This window comes from Molothrus aeneus, chromosome 30 (assembly GCF_037042795.1).
Source record: "Molothrus aeneus isolate 106 chromosome 30, BPBGC_Maene_1.0, whole genome shotgun sequence".
NCBI lineage: Eukaryota > Metazoa > Chordata > Aves > Passeriformes > Icteridae > Molothrus > Molothrus aeneus.
The window spans coordinates 150,682-172,670 of NC_089675.1; the positions used below are offsets into that span (position 1 = coordinate 150,682).

General features: G+C 55.7%; 2 protein-coding genes across 3 annotated transcripts; one reads left to right on the top strand and one right to left on the bottom strand.

The window, feature by feature from the left end:
* Window positions 1-1,611: 1,611 nt before the first annotated feature.
* Window positions 1,612-5,030, bottom strand: TMEM106C (transmembrane protein 106C). 2 transcript variants are annotated; one of them, XM_066567703.1, is made up of 8 exons: window positions 5,005-5,030; window positions 4,317-4,567; window positions 4,125-4,188; window positions 3,605-3,764; window positions 3,384-3,524; window positions 3,198-3,247; window positions 2,902-2,955; window positions 2,335-2,566 (listed from the first exon to the last, which is right to left on the bottom strand). In XM_066567703.1, the coding sequence occupies exons 2-8, from the start codon at window positions 4,507-4,509 to the stop codon at window positions 2,455-2,457; spliced, it is 774 nt and encodes a 257-aa protein (XP_066423800.1). In that variant the 5' UTR covers window positions 4,510-4,567; window positions 5,005-5,030; the 3' UTR covers window positions 2,335-2,454. The 2 variants fall into 2 exon arrangements, with proteins under 2 accessions (XP_066423801.1, XP_066423800.1); XM_066567704.1 differs by lacking the exons at window positions 3,198-3,247; window positions 3,384-3,524 and having other exon boundaries at window positions 1,612-2,566.
* Window positions 5,031-9,245: 4,215 nt separating this feature from the next.
* Window positions 9,246-21,180, top strand: VDR (vitamin D receptor). Its single transcript, XM_066567724.1, has 9 exons — window positions 9,246-9,294; window positions 13,530-13,680; window positions 15,867-15,997; window positions 18,675-18,859; window positions 18,967-19,090; window positions 19,488-19,659; window positions 20,143-20,294; window positions 20,579-20,695; window positions 20,921-21,180. The coding sequence occupies exons 2-9, from the start codon at window positions 13,532-13,534 to the stop codon at window positions 21,178-21,180; spliced, it is 1,290 nt and encodes a 429-aa protein (XP_066423821.1). The 5' UTR covers window positions 9,246-9,294; window positions 13,530-13,531.
* The last annotated feature ends 809 nt before the right edge of the window (window positions 21,181-21,989 follow it).

Below are 21,989 nucleotides of genomic sequence, written 5' to 3' on the forward strand. Positions count from 1 at the left end.
AAAAATCCTATTGAAAAAATCCTCATTTTGGGTTAAAACTGCACATTTTTTGGGTTGGGATACTTCAAGCTAAGGGGGAAGAGGGGGGCGAAATCCCCCAGAAAAGCCAAAAAAAAGGAAAACTTTGAAAGTGAAAAATTTTGAAGTAGAAACTTTTGGGAAAGCAGGAGGTTAATTGTGGAATAATTATATAATTAGGAATAATTATATATTAGTCCTATAATTAGGACTGGGACAATCACGGTGTCACCAGGGCAAGGGGTGGCTGTCCTCTCCTCCCCATGAATTTTATCCTGTTTTCTACCTGCAAAATCTCAAGTTTGGGGCTGTTTTGCAGCACTGGAAGTAGGAGACTCCACTCTTGCTGTGCAACAAAAAATCCCACATGGAAATTCCTCTCCTCGCCAGGCTGTTCATTACAAGCAAAAAGCTCAGAAATGGGATTTTTTTAATGATCTTGACAAAAATCAGCCCAGTGACCCCGAAGAGCCCCAAACCTGCTCAGATCTCTCCTGCAAGAGGCCCCAGGCAGTTCCTGGGTGTAGAATTCCTGAGTTTCACCCCAATTCTTTTGGGTCAAAACTCCTCTTTTTGCCTCTGTGGACGGCAAAGCTTCTCTTGGAGAAATTATAACTCGAAAAGATTTTTAAAAACAGCTTTAAAAAAGCCATTTTGGGGCAGAATTTGAGTTTTAAACCCTCCAAGCTTCAAGTGCAGCAGCTGCCAGTTGTGGCCAAGCACCAAAACATTGGCAGGGGAAATTCATTAAGGAGGATTGGGGGATTAAAGAGGATTTTCCACCCAAAAGTGCCCTTTGAGACGCTCTCCTACCGATGGGGGCTCTGCACCAAGGGTTTGGGGTCAAATCTTTCCCCTCCTGGTGCAGCCAAGCAGAAAATTCGGGGGTCCCTCCTGGGGGCAGCTCCCCAAAAAACCCTCCAGGATCCTTGGAAAAGTGGGATGGGGCTGGGGGCAAAGAGGGGAAAAGGGAATGAGGGGAGACCCCCAGAAAATCAGGATTAAACCCAGCCAGGAGGGGAAGAAAATGGAGAAAAAGCAAAGTTTGGGATTTCTTCCTTTTCCTAAAAAAAAAAAAGGAAAACTCAGTGGGAATTGGTCACCAGGGAAGGAGGTTGGGATTGGGATTCTGGGCATGGTCCCAGCTGGGAACAGGCACCTGGTCGAGTTCTTTCCCCCCTCATTTTCCCCCAAAAATCCCTGGGAAGGGCTGGGAAAAATGGGATTTTTCAGCCTGGAGAAGGGAAGGTTCCAGGGCAACCTTTCAGGAGAGCTGGGGACAGACCTGGGATAAAAGACAGAGGGACAGGACATGGGGAGTGGCTTCCCACTGGGATCTGGAGGTTTAGGTGGGATTTTGGGAAGGAATTCCTCCCTGTGAGGGAAGAGAGGCCCCAGGATGGAATTCCCAGAGGATTCCCCATTGCTGGGGAGGGGTTTTAGCATCCCCCCAACCCATTCTGGGATTCTGTGGAAATCCATCAGCAGAACAGGGATTTTTGGGCAAAAAACACCACAGGAGCAACTCCAGCAGAGCACTGGATTTAGGACAAATCCAGAGCTTTTCTTTAAAAAAACAAAGGACAGCACATGGAAAGATCCAAACCAGGTTTATTGAAGATTTCAGCCCTACAAATGCTGCAGGGGCAGGAATCTCTTGCTGGAAAAGGGAGCAAAGTGTGCATTTTGTGCCACTGTCACCCAAAAATCCAGTAATTTTTCCACTGAGGAAGGATCCCCTCCCATGTAGCTGTGTCTGGCTCCCGGATCCCATGGGAAAGGAGGGCTGGAATTCCAGAAAAAAACCTCCCAAAAAGGGGCAAAATGCCAAAGGGCTGCGGGGGCCGGGCTGGCAGCTGGGTTTTGCTCGGGATAGCGGCTGGCAGGAATGTCCAGCTCCCGGCAGGGAGGCCTTGGAATCCCAGCCTCCCACAGAACCCCCTCCAATCCCCGCTGCTTTGGGAAGTGGAGCACAAAAAGCAGCAAATTCCCGGATTTCAAACCCCAGGGAAGAGCCTCTGGATGCCAAAGGGGTCGGAGCCACAGGGGGAAAATGAGGGAGAAGTTTATTCCAAAGACTTGGGTTCCTTTGCCTCCTTCTAGGGTGTAACAGAGGCTCATTCCAGGCGGGAATTCTCCCTTTTTTGGGGTCCTGAGGTGCTGCCACCATTGAGCAGGAAAACAAACTCATTTCCCCTGAAAAAAATAAACCCATTTACTCTCAAAAATTAAATCCATTTACCCCAGAACACCCTGACGGCGCCAAGCTTCCAGAAGAGGTGCAAACCACTGCAAATCTCTGGGATTGCAGCCCTCAGCTGAGGAGGGAAAGTTCCAGATTCCTGGGTAGAAGGAAGGGAAGGAGCACCCCCGGCCGGGCGCCAGAGGAGGTGCCGGGATTGTCCCTGCAGAGCCGCTCAGGTCCCTGTGGCGCCCTCAGGGCGTCCCCCGGGCCGGGGCCGTGGAGTTGGAGCTGCAGTCCAGGTAGTGGAAGGTCTCCAGGGCGCTCTGGGCGCTGTGGCCAATGTAGGAGAGCTTCACCGAGGTCCTGGCAGGGCAAAGGGACAGCCCAACAGGTTTGGATTCATCACAGACTCCTCTTTTCCTCAAAAAACCCCCCCAGTTCCTGTGGGTTTTGGTGAAAAGGTGGGGATGGCAGGAACTGCAGCCTCTGGAAGGAGCCGTGTGCTCCACCCCATATTCACCCATCCTGGGCTGGGTTAAAACCTGACCCTGAGGTGGATTTGGGGAAAAATCCAAGTAGGATTTTCTCCCTGGGGCCCCAATCCGTGGCTGGAATTCCCTTGGGATTCAGGAACCACAGAACAGAATCTTTAAGGTGGGAAAAGAGTTACGAGAACCCAGAGCAGGAGCGGCACCCACCTCATGAGGATCACGATGTTGTGGACCTTCACCTTGGGCAAAGTGCAGAAAAAACTGGAAAAGATCAAGGAAATTGGTCAGCAAGTGAGAAACTTGAAGAATTTGGGATTTTTTGGCAGCTCCTGCTGGTATTTTTCACTTTGGTGTTAACAAAACCATCTCACAGCACCTTGAGAAAATTCCTGGCAAAGGAATTGAGTAGGAGAAGTGATTTACAATTAATTTCCCAAATTTTAATCAAAGCAGCTCCACCCCTCTCCCTCCCCAGGTATCTCCAAGGAGCAGTAAATCCTTACTACACATAGGACAGGGATCCACCCAGCTCTGCCTTCACGGTGAAATTCACCTGCAACAGAGCGGAAAAATCAGATTTCAGTGCAGCTTCATCACCTTTCAACCCCATTTCTGAGGGAGTGCACAGAGCAAAAGCAGCTGTGGCCCCTGGGCACTGAAATCACGAGGTGAACTCTCCCAGTCAGTACCAGTTTGTCCCTCAGGGGCTGGATGCTGGAGACATTGGTGAGCTGCTGCCTGCCCACCACGGTGTTCATGTACTGCACCTGGCTGCTCAGGCTGCTCACTGCCACCGAGTAGAAGTTGGAATTCCTGATCCTCAGGGTGGCCTGGAGGGGACAAAAACAGCCCTGACCTCGCTGGCTCGTTCCCCTGGGGATTTGTTTTCCCAAATACATGGAAACTTTACCGTGATGGCCAGGAGGACAGCGGAGTTTTTCCTGTCAAACCACACCTGGACCACTTTGATGCCATCATCGTCCACCAGCACCGAATGGGGGAACAGGAAGAAGACCCCCAGGCCAGACAGCAGCAGGCAGAGCAACACTGAGAGCAGCACATAGAGTTTCCTGGGAAAAAAAAAAAAACCATAAAAATTAAATTCTTCACCTCCTCTGCAAGATTAATTTCTTAAAGAACAACCCCATCCCCTGTTTGGTTTCCTTGGAAGAGGCACCCAAGAGCTGCTGTCGCATTTTTAATACCAAAATGGCTCAAAAATCCTCCCTTTGCACATTTGGGGTTGGGCAATGAGCAACCAAAGCAGCATTTTGGGGTCTTTTTTCAGTTGCTCCCAAAACTCCAGTGAGGGGATGGAAGGTGGGAGTGGGTTCGTGGTACTCATGGTAGAAATATTTAAAATCACACTTTAAACCCTATATTTTGGGGTGAAAACAACCACTAAAGCAATAAAAGAACTCCTCCCTTACGTTCTCTGAGGACGAAGCCGTTGGTCACCATAGGGGATCAGAGCCACCAACTCGTTCACCTGCTCTGGGAAGCAAAATAGGAATAACACATAAAAAAAGTGACCTTTCATGGGAATAACACATAAAAAGTGACTTTTTTTTTGCTGTTTAGAGCTGGATTTTGGGGTGTTTACGCCCCAGAGCAGCAGCCACCTGTGGGGATGCAGCCGGTGCCTTGACAGGTGGGGCAGGTGGCACTGTCCTGGCCCATGAACTCCATGTAGGGGATCTTGGCCCCGTCCTGCACGGGCTCCTGGCTGACCAACACCTCCTCATCCTCCTCATCCTCGGCCTTCCTGTGGCTCGGGGCGGCGCTGGCGGCAGACAGGGAACGCACAGAGCCCATGGTGGCGGTGACGGGGACGGCCGTGTCACCTGGGACAGGCGGCAGGAGCAGCTCTGGGCTGTTAAAGGGGGTTTTGAGCCATTTCTAAGCTACAGTCCCAAAGCCATCACAAAGTGTCCTCATCCACAAGGGCTTCCTTGGAGAAGGGGACACCTTGATGGGCTCCATTTCCAGCCGCCCAAAACCCAGCGCTGCCCAGGCACCCCCTCCTCCACAGAGAGCGGCATCTCCCCGCCCCAAAACACAGCTCCGGGGCTCGGCGCGTCCCCTCAGGAACAGCCCAGAGCCCCTGAGAGCCCCCGAGAGGAACAGGCCCCGCTGTGGACCCCACCTCAGAGACTCCCTCATCCTCAAGGTCCCCCTCCCTCAGGAACCGCCCTTTGAAGACGCTCTCTCTCATTGACCCCCTCTCTCAGGAATTTCCTCTTCACAGACTCCCACCCTCGGGACCCCCCTCCCTCAGCGCCCCCCCGTCCCGACGCGCCCCTCACAGACCCCTTCCCTCAGCGCTCTCCGCCAGGGGGCGCCCCTCTGCCGCCGCCGCCGCGGCCCCGCCCCCGGCCCCGCGCGCAGCCGCCGTCGTTATGGCAACTGCGCGAGACGGGGTGGGCGGGGGCTCGCCGTGACCCCGCCCGTTGCTCCGCACGTGAGATGGGCGGAGTTATTCATACCACGCCCACCTGATCGGTAGTACGTCACTGGGGGCGGGGTTTAGAGAGCCAATTATCAGGGGTGGGGAGGCTGACCACACCCTTTATTTGCATGTGATGGGCGTGATCAGAGTCGCGCACGCGCAGAAGCAAGTCGTGGTTCCGGTTGGGCGTGGCAGGGTGTGGCAGGGCGGGGCGTGACGTAAATCGCGCGCGTGCGCGCGGCGGAGGCGTCCCGTCCGGAGCGCGCATGCGAGGGGGAAGGGGGCCTGCAACCAGTATGGAGCTCATGAGCCCCAGTTTGGGGATCCCTGTCCCAGTATGAGCCCCTCAGACCAGACTCGGGCCGCACCAGTGGGAGAGCCCTGCTCCCGGCACGGAGCGGCCCCACACCGGCACGGAGCCGTCCCGAGCGGTCCGAGCCCCCTGTCCCGGTACGGAGCGGTCCCGAGCGGTCCGAGCCCCCCTGTCCCGGTACGGAGCGGTCCTAAGCAGTGTGAACCCCCCTGTCCCGGTACGGAGCGGTCCCGAGCACTCAGGGCCCCCCTGTCCTGCTACGGCTTGGTCCCGAGCGGTCCGAGCCCCCCTGTCCCGGTCCAGCCCAGCATCACCTCCAGCCCCCCTCAATTTCTGGGGAAACGCCCCCAGGCCATTCCCTCCCACCTCCCCCTCAGATCCGACAGCTCCCGGGTCCGTTTTCCTTCAATAAATTCCCTACCGTGGGACTTTTTCTCGGCACACCCCAGAGAAAACCGATGGAAAACGAAATCCCTCCCTCTCCCAATCACCCAAACAATCAAAATCAAATTCACGGCAAAATTTAAATATTTTGTGAGCTCCAGGGGCACCGCCTGCCCGGCCTGTGCGTGTCCCATGGAAATTTTATGGATCATTTCTTCTCTCCTTCCCAGGAGCGAAATTTCAGGCGGGAGGAGAATTCCCGGCTCTCCTTCCTTCCCGCGCCGTCCCGGGGGCTGTGGCATGAAGAAGGGCTGGAAAAGGAGAAGGGAGTGGGATTGGGAAAAGAGAAATCCCTGCCAGTCCCTTGGGATGCGCTGCGGGATGAGCTCGGCCCCGCAGAGAATTCCCAGAGCAGGAAAAGAACCGAAAATTCCCCCCACAGCCTCCTCTCGGTTCCTATCGCGTCCTGGGCTGGATCCCGGTGTTTTTACCAATTTTCTTCTGCCCCCAAACCCAGCGGGAATGGGCGGAAGGGGGAAAAGCTCCTTCTCCACCCAGCAGGCGGGATTGTGGAAGCGCTTTCCGGGAAATCTCTGCTCTCCCGGGATGGGGCGAGCCCGGACCCACCCCCGGAGGAGCTCCGGGATGAGGGAGCGCTGCTCCAAGGACAGGGAAATATCGGATTGAGGCTTTCCCCTCATTTCCGTGTGTCCTTCAGGGATTTCTGAGCCCTGGAACGGGATCGTGGAATCGCGGGATTTTTTGGGAGACCCTGGAGCTCATCCAGCTCCGTTTGTCCCACACGTGCCGCCCTCCCAGGTGCTCCAAGCCCCGTGCAGGGACAATTCCGGGGTGGCAATGACGATCCTAAAGGTCCCTTCCGAGCCCAAACCATTCCATGAAGATCTGGAGATCCCACTTCCTGCCACTCCACATCCCCGGGCCATCCTCCTCCTCCTATCCCAGCCCCGCCGATCCCCTTTTCAAGGCTGGAGCAGCACAAAAAACGCGGCTCCCGCTCACAGCTCTTGGAATTTCCAATCAGGAATTAAATCCTCCCGAATCCTGCCCGTGCCGGCTGTCCCGGGGATGCGGAGCAGAGCCGGGATTTGGCCCCAAACCCCTCGTGCCGTGTGGATTGAGGGCAGAAAAGCAGCAGGGAATCAGGAGAGAGGGAGGGAATTTAAACCCTCCTCAAACTTTCCCCGGAGCTCGGGGGGCACAGATTCCTGCCGGGAAAAAGTTTAAAAATTGAATGGAAAATGCGTCCCGCTGGTCTGGTGCATGGCTGTGTCAGTGGGGAAAAGCCTTGGGAGATTTTTGGGACCTTTTTTTGGCACGGAAAGAGATCATGGAAAGATCTCAAAAACATCGGGATGGGGATGAGCAGCTTCCACCACTCCCCACCCTTCCGAAATCCTTCCGCGCCACGAAATTGCCTCTGATGAGCTCCCATTTCTTCCCAGACGTTGTTTTCCCCTCCTCAGCCTCATTAAATCAATTTAAAGGCGATTTCGAAGCGTTTTCCCCACGCAAACCGCGGCAGCTGAACCCGGTGCCCGCGGCTGCGGGGGCTCTGCTGCGCCGGGGGCTCGTTTGCTCCCGGGCTTTTGGGTTTAGGGGACACCCGATAAACCCTGGAGTAGCTGCAGCCGGGGTTCTCTGGGAGCTCCTCTCGCTGCTTTATTCGGTGCTGCAGGTGGCTGCACCCCGGGTGGGGATTTGAGGAAGGAAAAGGGGAAATTGCCTAATATCCCGATTTTTTAGACTGGGGGTGCAGCGTGCCCAGTCCTTGGGTTGGGGTGGGCTGAGCTAGCTCTGCCAAAAATCCCACATTCCAAGTCACCAATAAGAGGATTTTGGATGGTCAAGGTCGGTTCTTGCTCTGTCCCAAATACTCTCAGATCCTTCAGGATCTGCCAAATCTAGGTATCCTGCGGGTCCCCAGGCTGGGATCACCCTCGGGGTCTGTGGGGACAACGGGAGCAGCCGGAGCCTGCAAAGAGCCGGGAGTGCTGGGGGTGGCACTCCGGTACCGGCGGCGTTTATTCTGTCCCGGTGCAGCTCACCGGGCTTTCGGGAGGGGTGGCGGCCCCGGAGCACCGGGCGTTGGCACCCCAAGAGTGCCCTGGCCAGCGGGGCACTCCCGGTGGGGCAGAAGGGTCGGGTGGGCAGCGGGAACGGGGTGGGCAGCAAGGATAGGGTGGGCACTGGATGATCAGCAGGGAGCGAGGGGCAGCGAGATCGAGTGGGCAGCAAGGACACGGTGGGCAGCGGGCCCGGGTGGGCAGCGGGGCCGGGACCCTCCCGGAAAGCCCCCACGCTACCGGGAGCCCACGTGCGACGCCACACCCCCGTCACCGTGACCACGCCCATCTCTGGCCTTATATGGCGCCTGTGGGCGGGACCAAGGCGGTGCCGCGCAGGCAGGGGCGGGGCCGAGGGCGCCGGTTCCCGTCAAAAGGCGGCAGCGGGAGGGGCGGGGGTGGCAGCGGGGCCCGGGCTCAGGTACCGGGGGACACCGGGGACACCGGGGCCAGGGCTCCGGTACCGGACAGGGGACAGTGGGGTTCAGGTCGCGGGCAGTGGACAGGGGACACCGGGGCTCAGGTCCCGGACAGGGGACACCGGACCCGGCCAAGCCCAGCCCTTCCTTGCGCCCGCCGTGCCTCCGGTGCTCCCCGGGACACGGGGGTGGCCGCTGCGGGCGAACCGGGGGGGTGTCCGGGGCTCCGGGGGCGGTGCGGGCGCCCCGGGGGTGGCGGGATGGGTCCCGGCGCCCGGGCTGTCCCCGGCGGCAGCAGCGACACGGGCCGGGCGCTGGGGCTCCCCGGTGCTTCCTGGTTTGGGGTTCCGGTGCTGGTTTGGGGTTCCCGTGTGTGTCTGACCCCCCCGGTGCCCTGGGAGGGGTCGGGGGTCCCCTGCGCCCCCCCGACTCCTCGTGAGCCCCTAAACCGGGGGGTCTTGGGGCTTTACCTGCTAAAATTCGGATCCCCCTTGGGGTTGGGGTGTCCCCGTCCCGTCCTGGGGGTGGCTCCTGGTTTTGGGGGGCTCAGCCCCGAACACCCCCAGAAATCCGGGAGTTCTAGGGCGTTCTGGGGGGTCCCCACATCCCGAAAAGGCACCGCTGTCCTGCCCCCCTCTGGGGCGCCCCCTTTTTGGGGGGCCCTCGAAATCGGGAAATTCCGGGGTGCCGTGGGGTGTTAATGTGAATTTAGGGTTTCCTGTAAGGTGATTTTAGCGTTTCCTGTAATGTTGATTTTGGGGTTTCTGGCTGCTCTCATGATTAAGCACCCCATTTAAACCCGCGTTCGAGGTCCCAATTCGGTATTTTTTGGGGGGGTTTGGGGGGGCTGAGCCCCCCGACACGGCATTAATCACTTTATTTTTGATTCCCCAGCGCCTTCCCATATTTTGGAGGATCCCGAGCCGTGCCAGCCGCAGGAAAATCAAGGTACGGGGGGATTTTTATGCACCAGGAATTGAGGGATCCTCCCCTGGGCATCCCAAAAGGGTTTTTGGGGCGTTTTGGGGTAGGCAGAGGCGGCTGAGCCGCTCCTTCCTCTCCTTTTCAAGGCTGGAGCTTTGAGAAAAGTTGGGTGTTTTTACTCGGAAAGAGGTTTTCGGGAGAAGCGACGTTTTTGCGGCGTCTCCTCCTCCTCCCCCGGAGCCGCCCGTGACTCATCTTCCTCCGGCTGGGGAAGGAGCCGCGGCTGCGGCGGGACACGAAAATCCCGGGAAATTGCGGTTTAAATTGCGGCTAAACCCGGGAAAAATCCAGGGAAACCAAGGAGAGCAAAAATCCAGGGAGGTGATGGGGAAAGCAAGGTGTGAATGGAGCGAAAATCCCGGGAAATTGGGGTTTAAATCCAGGGAAGAGAGAGGAAAAATCCAGGGAAGTGATGGGGAAATCAAGGGTAGCAGGAATCCCAGGACATTAAGATTAAATCCAGGGAAATTGGGCAGTAAGGGGAGAAAAGTCCAGGGAAATTAAGATTAAACCCAAGGGCAAATGGAGAGAAATCTAGGGAAATATGGGGAAACCAAGGGGAGTAAAAATCGTGTAAATAAAGTTAAATAAAGTTTAAAAAGCCCCGATGTTGGGCTGGACCTGGTGGAAATGGGGTGAAATAAAGGGGAAAAATTTCCAGGGTGAGATTGGGTTCCCTCTGGAGTCCTGGAGCAAGGAAAATCTGGGATATGATGATGCAGATGATGATGAGGATGATAGGAGATGTCTGCCCCAGATCTGCAGGGCGTGACCAGACTCAGGACTGAGATGTCGTAGCAATAACAAAAATCCCAAAAATCAGTTTTTTCCCAGGTAAAAACACGCCTGGGGTTTGTTTCCCTGAATCCTGCTGTGTTTAAGGAGGAATAAATGGAAAATCCAGGTATTTTTTCCCCATTTAATGGCTAATCCTGCTCCAGAGAATAATTTTTAACTTCTTGTGGCCGAGCCAAAGCAAAGCCAGCCTGGCCTGAGCTCCCTGAGGGGAAATTCTGGAATTGTCAGGGATTGAGAGAGGGAAAATCCCAGTTGGAGGTGGGCTAGGATGGAAATAGGAGCCCAAAAAGGAGAGGAATGGGAATGGAAATGGTTCTGGGAATTAAAAATAAAATAAATTCAGGGAGATGATGGTGAGAGGAGCAAAAAATCCAGGGAAATTTTGAGGGAAGCAAGGGGAGCAAAAATCCAGGGAAATTCGGATTAAACTGAGGTGTGAATGGAACAAGAACGTGCCAGGGGCAGCAGTGCCAGGATGTCCCCGGTGCCACCCCCTCACCTCCAGCCTCTGCTGACTCAGCTCCTCCTTGGGCCCATTTCTCTTATCTCGGCCCTTATCAGCTCAACCCTCGCCCTTTTTCCCGCTAATAAACGGAAAAGGGTGGAAAACAACACCTGGATTTTTATCTGGGCACCCAAAGGCGTTTCCTCCTTCCCAGGAACCCCAGGAGCTGCTCCAGGCTCTCCTGGGCAGGGATTCTCCTTGCCTGGAGCTGTTCCTCATCCTGTTCCTGCTTCCCCCCGGGTGGAAAAGGGGATTTCTGGCACACGAAGCCTCCCTTATTTTTCTCTGGAAAAGTTTGAGCCGTTTCCTGAGGGGTTTCCCACCTTCTCCGTGCCCCAGGCGTGGCTGCTGCTCCAATTTCCCAATTCCAGGCGGCAACAGCTCCGGCTGCTGCATCATCCCCCTCCTCCTCCTCCTCCTCCCTCGGGCAGGTTGAGCTCCTGGGGAATGAGAATTCCCTTTTCCTCCAGACCCATCCCGGGAAGGGGCTGGACAGGGATTTGGGCTCTTTGCTGCCCCAGGGAGCTCCCTAAAATCCATTCCTGCTCCCAGATATCCCTCCCATCCCCGTAAATCCCCGGCTCCAGAGCCTGACAGGGCCCAGCTCTATGTTCAGGACATGTCCCCTGGCCCTGGGCTCACCTGGGAGGGGACAGCAAACCCCAGATTTCCTGGGAATTGCCACAGCTGGGAATCACCTGTGTGGCTCCACACCTTCCCAGGGCTCTTCTGGGGCTGTTTCCAGCACAAAACGAGGATTTTACTCCTCAGTATGGGGCTGGCGCTGCCCTTCCACCTCTCCTTTGGGAATTTTTCCATAGGGAGAGCCCTTCCCAGCACAGTTTTGCTGGAATTATGGGGTCTTTTCCCATTTCCTCCTGGTGTCCTATGCCTGAGGGAGTCCTGTGCTCTACAATCCCTTCCTGAAGGGCCGGGACCCTCTAAGAATTCCATGGGAAAAACCTGGATTTCTGTCCTGCTGCTGCCCACGGTGGCCCTGGGTACACTGCCTGGGACAGGGCACAGAAATTGGGATTTTGGGGCTGTTTCATTCCTGGAGAGGCCCCGACCCCACGTGGGATCCCAAGGCCATGGACTCCAGGCTCTTCCTTGGAATCCTGGAAAATCCCAAATTGGGATCCTCCACTCCAACCCCTGGCCCTACACTGGACACGAAAATCCCAAATATCCATGAGGATTCTGCACAAACTCCTTGAGCTGCAGCAGCCTCAGGGCCCTGACCATTCCCTGGGAAGCTTTTCCACCCTCTGGATGAGGAATTTTCCCTGAAATCCACCCTAAACCTTCCCAGGGATGCTGTCCCAGCAGCTTCAGATGATCCTTGCTCCAGTCCCAGGAATTAAGGTTGAAATTCCCCAAATTCCAGCTCCTCTCCCCAATCCCTGTTTTCAGGGCAGATTTCAGGAGCATTGTGCTGGAATTTTGCTGGAATTTTGCTCCCTCTGGGGCAAAAAAAAAAAGCCCCAAGGGAGGCTGGAAAGGGTAAAAAAATAAAAATCCATGTTGAAAATTCCTGTGAATTGTGTTTTCCCGGGGTGGCTTTCTCTCTCAGGAGGGTGACGGAGCAAAAACCTGTTTGGGAATATTTCGAAATCCAGGGAGAAGCTCCGGAGGAGTTCTGGAATTTCCCACAAGCAGGGGCAGCTTCTGCCTGTCGGCCTTCCCTGGATTTTGTCTGGGATATGAGAGGAAGGAATTGGACAGCCTGGAATTAGGGATTAGGAAATAAAGGAGCAAGGGGAAGGATTTGGGGCCGGAGGAGGGAATCCAGGAAGGGATCAGGAGACACAAGGGAAGATTCTGTGGGGAAAATTCCCATTCCTGGATTTTTTTTAGTTTTTCCTCAGAAAAGGGGGAAAGCTTCTCCATGGAATGACCACAGTGGTGCTGGAGGGATCTTTTTTTGGGGTAAAATCCTGGGAAAAGCTGGGCTCAGTTGGATTTTCCCATTTAGAAGGAGCAGTGGGATGTGTTTGGAGCCCAGGGAACGGCAATCCAAGGGGTTAACCTGGAATATTCCCAATTTTTTATGGGAATATGGAGAGAAAACCAGGATCTGTGGATCCCAAATTCCTCACCCCAGCGTTCCCTCCTGTGCCAGGGCTGGGAGTTGCCAGGCTCGTTTTTCCCAGCTGGAATTCTCAGGGTGTTGGATCTGTCCCTGCTCTTTGCTCTGATTCCGTTGGGAAACTTTCACCCCTTCCCTCTCCCAGCTTTCCATGGATTTTTATTCATCTGGAATGTCCCAGGGCAGGGGCTCCTGTGGGGTTTTGGGAATTCTTTGGGGATCCCCAGCCCAGCCCCAACCCCAAGGCCCAAATGAAAACAAAATTCCAAAGGAATTAAAGGAATGAAGGTGAAAATCGAGGCTTTGGTTGGGAATGGTGGCAGAGGAGAGCTGGGAATGCTGTCCCAGGGAATTCCCCAAAATCCAGATCTTGGCCCAAAATCCTCCTCAGGAATGCCCGGAAAACAGCCCCAAAGCAGAGGGAATAATTTAATTGGGAGTTTAATGGGATTTAATGGATTTAAAGACACAGCTGGAATTTGGGAATGGGCGGGCTTGGAATGGGAAAAAAAACCACTTTTTTTTCTCCTTTTTTGAAGGAAAACATTCCAGTGGCACCAGGTATTTTTAAGTGAGCCTCTCTCAATCTCAGAGCTTTCCCAGCATTCCAGAATCCCAAAAATCTATCAGAATTGTTTTGGGTGGTTTTAATGCCCAGAGCCAATGGGGAATAAAAATTCCTTGCCCAAATCAGGGGGGAATCCAAGGTGAATTTTAGGGATGATTTTAGGACAAAACCCCCGGCTTTGCCCCAGATCAGGCGGGATTAAAAGCAAATCCATGACAAATCCCATTCCCCCCTGCCAGCCATGGAGCCGGGCGCCTGCAGCACCTCGGGGGCCGATGCCGCCGGGGAGAGCGAGCGCGGCGCGCCCCGGGTCTGCGGGGTCTGCGGGGACAGAGCCACCGGCTTCCACTTCAACGCCATGACCTGCGAGGGCTGCAAGGGCTTCTTCAGGTGCGCCTGGGCCTCGGGGAGTGCCCCATCCCAAAAAACACCCGGGGATCCCAAGGGGAAACCAATGGGGTGCTGGAGTTCCAGGTGGTACCGTGTTCCCATGGTGTAGAGGGGGGGAAAATCGTTGATTTCTTTTGTGGGATGGGCTTTTCCCCTTTTTTCCAGGGTTTTTCGTGGATCTGGGAACTTTGCACCCCCCCATCCCAAAAAACCCTGTGAGTCCCAATGGGAAACCAACAGGGTGCTGAAACAGGCCCGGAATTCCCGGTGGTGCTGCGTTCCCATGGTGTAAAAGGAGGGAAAATCGTTGATTTCTTTTGTGGGATGGGCTTTTCCCCTTTTTTCCAGGGTTTTTCGTGGATCTAGGAGCCTTGCAGTGCTTTAGGAGAAGGGGGGAGTGTGGGAAAACTCCCCTGGGGTCACAAATTGGGATTTATCCCCAGCCCTAAAATCTCAGAAAACTTCCCAAAATCCAGTATTTCCAGGGAATTCTGCTGTCCCCCTTGGGAATTCTGGGTCACCCTGGGAATTCTGCCCCCATCTCCACTCCCCCCTGGAGACCTCCCCACCTCCGAGCACGAATCCCTCACTCCGGGCCAGGAATGAGGCTTGGAATTCTCTATTTTTAGCCCCTGGGATCCCAAATCCGCCTGGGAATGGGTGGCTCAGGAAGGTTTTCATGGAATTCCAGCCCAGCCCGGCTCCGGTGTCACCCTGGGAGCCTCTGGAACCACCCAAGCTGCAATTTTCATTCCAAACCTGGAATTTTGGCCTGCCCCGAGCCCTGGGAATGTTTTTCCCTGCTCCAAGGCCTCGTTGTTTGTGCATTCTCGGCCTTTTCTTGGGGTTTTGTGGAAAAAAATAAGCTTTTTGTGCACCAAGATTTGGAATTTTGGGGTGTCCAGGGCTGAATTCCAAGCCCTGGGATTGTGTTTCCCCACTGGGAGCAGCAAAATTCCAAAGGTTTTGGAGGAATGGGGGGAAACAGGGCCCTGCCATCCATTTTTCTGGGATGAATTCCCAAAAATCCCAAATTCCTGTCAGGAAAAGGCAGAGTGCAGCCACTTTGTTTACCTCTCCCTTTCTAAGAGCAGCTTTTAATTCCTGGGGCTGCAGCCCAAAGGAATCTTGAAGATTTTTACCCAGATTTGATTCTTTTACCCATTTTAAAATATTTTACTTTATATTTTACTAAATAATTTATTTTGTTACCCATATTTGATATTTTAGCCCATATTTGACATATTTTACCCCTATTTAATATTTTTTACCCATTTTTTTAATCTGAGTATTGGCCTTGGGCACTTGCAGGGATGGGGCAGCCGCAGCTTTTCTGGGAATTCTATTCCAGGGCCTCACAGGGAGGAATTTCTTCCCAATATCCTATCTACCACCTTTTTCCCGGGAAACTCTGGCTCTGACCCTCTGTGCTGGGAAGATTCTGATCATTTTTCCTTGGAAGTTTCTGCCCTTGACCCTTTGTCCTTGGGGTATTTTGGCTCAGACCCTTTACCCCAGGAAGATTTTGGCTCTGACCTTTTGTCCTGGAAGGTTCTGACCCTTTTTCCTTGGAAATTCTGGCTCTGGCTGTTATTCCTTGGAAGGCTTTGGCTCTGCCCCGTTGTGCTGGCAGGCTCTGACCCTTTTCCCTGGGTTATTTTGGCTCTGACCCTTTGTCCTGATGGCTCCACGTTCCCATTCCGCTGTGGTTTCCCTGCAGCTCAGGGTTGTCATTTTCAGGCTCCTTTCTCTGTGTCCTGCAGCGAGAATTCCTCTCCCTGCACACCCAAAATGTGCTCGGGCCAGTTCTGCCAGCAAAGCCGGGCTTAGGGCGGCTGGGTTTAAACCACACAGCCCCAGCTCGGGTTTATTTTGCTGCCGGGGGAGTTTCTCTCCAATCCTGCAATCCTTCCACCCTCCCGGCCTTAAAAATCCCTGTTTAAACCCAAAACCTTCTTAAACTTACATGCTGGACTGGGCTTAGAGCAGCCTGGTTTAGTGGAAGGGGATCAAGCTGGGTTTATGGTCATTTCCCCCAAACCATTTTGGGATAAACCCTTGGGTGTTTCCCTGGGGGAAATTTTCCTTTTCCAGCAGTGTCTGAAGCTCCCAACCCAGCTGATGTTTGGAGCATCAGCCAAACCAGCAGGAATGGAGCCCAAAAAGGGGTTTTGTCCCTTTTCCAGGAGGAGCATGAAGAGGAAGGCCATGTTCACCTGTCCCTTCAGCGGGGAGTGCCACATCACCAAGGACAACCGGCGGCACTGCCAGGCCTGCCGGCTGAAACGCTGCCTGGACATCGGCATGATGAAGGAGTGTGAGTGTGCAAGGGCTGCGAGTGTGCAAGGGCTGCGTGTGTGAGTGTCCAGCCCAGGGAATGCTCATGGGGCCCTGGCTGTGCCTCTGCCACCTCCCGGGCGCCAGGGCTGCCGCTGGGAACCTCCCAGGGATGCAAAGGGCAGGGGAAGCAGCGGGTAATGATTGAGAGGAGCTGGTTTAATGATTCCTTCCCATCCCGGAGTTGTGTCCTCATGGATTCTCCTGGGGTTTTCTTTGAGGAAAATCAGCTCCATGGCTCCCAATGGCTCTGAAAAGTTTCTTTTCCAGCATTTTCCATGCTCCACAGGGAGAACTGGATGAGCTTCCCCATCCCAATGGAGCCAGGTTGGGCTTTCCTCTTCTCCCTCTGGGATTTTTTTTTTCTGATCCTTTTTTCCATGTGGGACAAAGCAGGGACTTAAGTCAACAGCAGAGGGAATTAAAGTGGTTTTTAAGCCCAGTCCAAACACACAAATGTGGCCCAAATGTTTGTTTTCTCCGGGTGTATTTAGAGATAAGTGGCTTTTAAAAATAAAGCGTGTTTGAGGTGCTGGGGAGAAGCTGGGTGCTCCTGGAGAGCTCCAACCTAACATTTTTTGCTGGGAGATTGTGGCCAGGGTGTCCATGGAGCTGGAAATTTGGGCTATGGAAGCAGGGCCCTTTCCCTGATGTGCTAAACAGGGTGCAAACAGAGCCTGATGTCATCCCAGGGCCTCCAGAAAATCAGAATTTGGAGTGTTTGTGAGGGAAAAAATGCTTACATTTTCAATGATCCTGATGGGAATCCCTGGATTTTATTCTTTGGGATTGGCAGGTTGATGAGGGAGGAAAAGGCCACATCCCACCCTGGCTGTCCCCAGATTCTGGGGAGTTGTCCCTGTTTTTTGAGGAGCCCCTAATGAAGGAAGTGCTTTCATTTGTACCAGCAGCTAATTAATTACCCAGGAAGGGCTAGAAAGTTGCTGGGCAGCAATTCCAGGGGGTTTTCTCCAGGTTTTCTCCATGTTTTCCACACAGGAGTTAACGTGTAAACAGCCCCGTTAGCAAATCCTGCCTGCATTAACCAAAACTGACCCAGACAGGCTAAAAATAGCTAAAAATGGACTTTGCCGCTGGAAAAATGAGGGAGGACGAAGGGTTGGGGTTATTTTTAGGTGGAAGAAGGGAATCGGGAAGGTTTTGAGGCCTTGTTTTCCACAGGGTGTTGGAATTCAGGGCTGGGAATGTGGGGTAGGGAGGAAGAAGAGGAAGAGGAGCAGGGCGGACCCTCGAGCTGGGGATAATTTGGACTCTTCCCCACCTCTGGAATTTGGGGTTTGTCCCAGTTTGGGGCAGGAGGAGCTGGGTCTGGCCAGCTGAGGGGTTTGGTGACCCCAACTCTCCCAGCCCCGTGCCAGGCCCAGGTCACCACGTGGCATTTCCAGCCCCCAGCTTGGGCAAATATTTGTGGTTTTCTGCCTGTCTGGGGACAAGCAGGGCAGAGAAAACCCCTCCAGGCCTTGGGATTTGGGAATTCTCAGCCAGGGCCTGTCCCCTCCTCACACGATGGCCTGGGAAACCCGGCCTTTCCCACTTTCAGGGAATTACCCCTTCCCTGCCTTCTTCCAGCTGCCTGCAGCTGAGGAAGGGGTGTCTGTCCCTCAGGGATGTTGAGGCTCCCTTGGGTCCTTCCCTAATAATCCCTAAAAATGGGATTTTTAACAGCTCCTGCTCTTTGTGCAGCGCCAGGGTGGGTGACCCCGAGCAGGCCCCTGTGGATCTGATGCTTTTTGTGATAAAAACTGGCAAGGGGAAATGGCAAAATCCTCATTTTCCTCCCTGATGGTGGAGGTGGGAGTGACCTTTCGGCCCCTCCTGAGGTGTCCCAGGCCCCTGTTAGGTTGTGCAAGGCTGGGGAATGGAAAATGGAGAATGGAAAATCGCCCTTGGCCAAAGGAGCAGGCGAGGCCGAGGCCTCCTTGCCTCGAGCTCCTCCCGCTGACCTCTCGCCCCAAATTCCACCTTGACCCTCCCAGCACGGGGTTCCTACACCAGAAAACTCGGAAACAGCCCCTGGAGTGTCCCTGCAGAAAGGACTGAGGAAAGGGAACTCCTTTTTCCTTTCCTCCTCCTCCAAAACAGAGCTTTGAGGGGGCTCTGCTGTGACCCCAGAGGTTCCTGCAGCTCCCCGCTGCCTTTGTCCTTTACAGCCCCTCTGAGGCTGCTCAGGGCTTGCAGTGGTTGATAAAAAAGTGAAGATTTGAGCCCAAATTGCCCTCAGCTGCTCCTTTTCCCTGAGCAAACAGGCCCAGCCTTGCGTGGAGCCCAACCTTTGGCCGCTGCTGAGTGCTGCCACCCCAATAAAAGCCATAAATCCCCAGCCCTGAGTGCCTTGACCTTAAAAATCAGATTAAATCTGCCCTGAAGCAGCGCTGGACACCCCTGGCGGCAGCTGGGAGCCGAGGGTTTCGGGATTTGAGAGGGCTGAGCAAACAGGGAGGGAGCAGAGCGGGCACGGGGCACAGCTGGCATTGCCTCGGTGCCCCCAGAGCCTCCCCTGAAAGCACCAAAACCTCCTGGGCACAGCAGGAAACTGGGGCCAAGCTGTTGGAGGGGCACAAAGGGATTTTCCAAGGGCTGGCTGTGGCATCCAGGGGTCGTTCCAATCCCTGATTCCACCCCTTTTCCTCTCCCAGTCATCCTTACGGACGAGGAGGTGCAGAGGAAGAGGGAGATGATCCTGAAGAGGAAGGAGGAGGAAGCCCTGAGGGAAAGCCTCAAACCCAAACTCTCAGAGGAGCAGCAGAAAGTCATCGACATCCTGCTCGAGGCGCATCGCAAAACCTACGACCCCACCTACGCTGACTTCACCAAATTTCGGGTAATGACCCAAAAAATATCTTTCATCCTTCAAATTCCCCCTGCAAAATCCACAGACCCCTCTGCCAGCCCCGTTCCTCAAGGAGTTTTCTCTGTTTTCTCCCCCAGCCCCCTGTGAGGAGCCACCCCAGCAGCAGAGGGGCCACAAAATCCTCGTCCCTACTCACCCAGGACCTGTCCTCGGAGGATTCCTCGGATCTCTTCAGCTGCGAGGCCTTCAGCACATTCCCAGGTGTGCCCCAGCTCCTCCTGGCCCCAAACTGGGATTGGCAGCCAGGGAGGGACCCCAGGACCCACCTTGGGCTGGAGGTGACGCCTTAAACCACCCCAAATTCCAGGGGAGGGGATGGGCTGTGCCAGAGCCCAAATCAACCCCAGCACAAGGGTCTGCCCTGCTCCTCTTCCTCCTCTTCCTCCTCATCCCACATTCCCCGACTGGGATCCCAAACCAGCCCTGAATCCCAACACCCTGTGGAGAACCTGGCCTCAAAAGCCCCCAGATTCCCTCCCTTCACCCCTCCAGGGGTCAGGGGGGCAGAAATGCAGCCCCTTGACCCAGATTTGGGGTTCCAGAGCCTCTGTTCAGCTCTGGGGGCTCACTGGGGTGCTCAGAGCATTTCCCCCCGCAGACCCCACGGAGCCGCCGCCGTTCCCCAGCCTGGCGCTGCAGGAGGAGCAGGACGAGAGCTCCTCGGTGAACCTGGAGTTCTCCCAGCTCTCCATGCTCCCACACCTGGCTGACTTGGTCAGCTACAGCATCCAGAAGGTGATCGGCTTTGCCAAGATGATCCCGGGATTCAGGTGAGGCTGCGGATCCCAAATCTGGTATGTCCTGCTCCTGGGAATCCCGTGCTGCCCCTCCCAGCCATTCCTCAGCCCTGTTCCCTTCCCAGCTCTGCTCTCGGTCTCTCCCCCTCCCCGGGGTTCTCCCCTTTTTCCAATACCCTGGAAAACACACACAGATTCCACCCAGAGCTCCTGCAGCACCCAAGGGGCCCAGGAGGGGCCTCAGGCTCTGTTCATTCTAAGATTTGGGACAAAAATGCACCTTAAATAACCCCTGGAATGGGAATTCCTGGGAAGGCACCTCAGGCTCTGTTCATTCCATGATTTGGGACCAAAATGCACGTGAAAAAAACCTTGGAATGGGAATTCCTGGGGAGGGAGCCTCAGCTGAGGGCCTGGTGAGCACCCTGGGGGTGGCAGCTCCTCCTGGCCCTGTCCCGTGTCCCCTGTGTCCCCTGAGCACCCCGACCCCCACCCAGAGGGCAAATCCTCCTGCAGGGATCTGTCTGTGGAGGACCAGATCGTGCTGCTCAAGTGCAGCGCCATGGAGGTGATCATGCTGCGCTCCAACGAGTCCTTCACCCTCGAGGACATGTCCTGGACCTGCGGCAGCAGCGACTTCAAGTACAAGGTCAGCGACGTCACCCAAGGTAAGGGAGCCCCAGCCCCAAATCCTGGAATTCCCTGACTTTCCTCCTGCTGGCCCTTCTCTGCACCTGGTTGAGAATGGGGGTGAGTCCTGCTCCAAATTCTGGGGGTGACAAGTGGTGCTTCAAGGTCTGCAGTGCCACCTCAGTGTCTCCAGTGCCACCTCCTCAATGGCCCCAGTGCTACCCCCATGTGTCTGAAAAAATCCCCATCCAAAGGGAAAGATCCCCTTCCAGAGGAAAAGAACCTTTTCCAGAGCCCCCCTGAGGCCCCATTCTCTCCGCAGCCGGGCACAGCATGGACCTGCTGGAGCCGCTGGTGAAGTTCCAGGTGGGGCTGAAGAAGCTGAACCTGCACGAGGAGGAGCACGTGCTGCTCATGGCCATCTGCATCCTGTCCCCAGGTAGGGACAGACCTACCCCAAACCCTAAAAACCCACAAAAGGCAGGGAATCCCCCCAAAGCCCTAAAAAGGGGTGAAAGGGAAGGAAGCCCCCCAGACCGTAAAAAGGGGTGAAAGGGAAGGGAATCATCCCAGACCATAAAAAGCCCCAAAAGGCAGGGAATCCCCCCAGACCCCTGTCACCCCCCAGCAGCGGGGGCTGCCCTGAGCGCTGCCCGTCCCGCAGACCGGCCGGGCGTGCGGGAGCCGCTGCGGGTGGAGGCGCTGCAGGAGCGGCTCTCGGAGGTGCTGCAGAGCTACATCCGCGCCCGGCACGCCGCGCCCGGCGGCCGCCTGCTCTACGCCAAGATGATCCAGAAGCTGGCGGACCTGCGCAGCCTGAACGAGGAGCACTCGCGGCAGTACCGCTGTCTGTCCTTCCAGCCCGAGCACAGCATGCAGCTCACGCCGCTGCTGCTCGAGGTCTTCGGCAACGAGATCTCCTGAGCGCCCGCACGGCAGGAGCGGCCCCGCAGCCCCGCGGGACAGGGAACCAGCGCTGGGTGTGCGGGAGGAGCTGAGCCCGGGCAGGGGTCGGGGGTTGGTCCCCGCAGCTGGTGGTGCATCCCTCCGCGGGTGTTTTGGGGCCGGGCTGCCCCGAATCCCTTCTTTTTGTGAATGTATGGAAGGGCAAGTGCCAGGAGATGAACTGGGATGAGCCAGAGGCAGCCGAGAAAGCCCCGAGGGCGGAAATGTCCTCGACCCTCAAAGGGAAGAGCAGGACGAGCTTTGTTTGCACTCCCTGGGAAGGGGGGAGCAGGGGCATCTCCAGGAGACACCCCCACTTTGGAACTGGACTCCTCTGCGGGATGGGGTGTTGACTGCTGGGATGGGACAGGGACCCCAATTCCAGCTTGGCCTCCTCCTTCTGCCATGTTGTGAAGGCGGCTCCAGGCCCTTGTACCCACCCGGAGCAAAGGGGCTTTGGGAGCTGGGGGGCTCCAGAGCCCTGGGAAGAGCCATGACAGCCTCCCCGGGCCACGAGCAATGGTCAGCGGGTCCCCGGTGTCCGGAGAGTCTCCGGCTCGGGCCAATAAACTCCTGCTTGGGCAAACCAACTCAGCGCCAGGCTCGTGTGTCCATCCGTCCGTCCGTCCGTCCATCCATCCATCCATCCCTGTGTCTCTGACCATCCCTGGGTCCCCGGGGCCGTGCAGGACCCCGTGTGTGTCAGCCCCGGAGGTGCCCGTGTGTCCTCGTCCCTCGATCCCGGTCCCGCCCGCCAGAGGGCGCTCGCCACATCGAACAGATTCTTT

Coding starts and splice junctions, on each gene's coding strand:
- VDR (XM_066567724.1), top strand. CDS start 13,532: ATGGAGCCGGGCGCCTGCAGCACCTCGGGGGCCGATGCCGCCGGGGAG. Junction 13,681..15,866: donor GGCTGCAAGGGCTTCTTCAG/GTGCGCCTGGGC, acceptor TCCCTTTTCCAG/GAGGAGCATGAAGAGGAAGG. Junction 19,660..20,142: donor AAGATGATCCCGGGATTCAG/GTGAGGCTGCGG, acceptor ATCCTCCTGCAG/GGATCTGTCTGTGGAGGACC.
- TMEM106C (XM_066567703.1), bottom strand. CDS start 4,509: ATGGGCTCTGTGCGTTCCCTGTCTGCCGCCAGCGCCGCCCCGAGCCAC. Junction 4,189..4,316: donor CACCGGCTGCATCCCCACAG/GTGGCTGCTGCT, acceptor TTTGCTTCCCAG/AGCAGGTGAACGAGTTGGTG. Junction 3,248..3,383: donor AGCCCCTGAGGGACAAACTG/GTACTGACTGGG, acceptor GCTCTGTTGCAG/GTGAATTTCACCGTGAAGGC.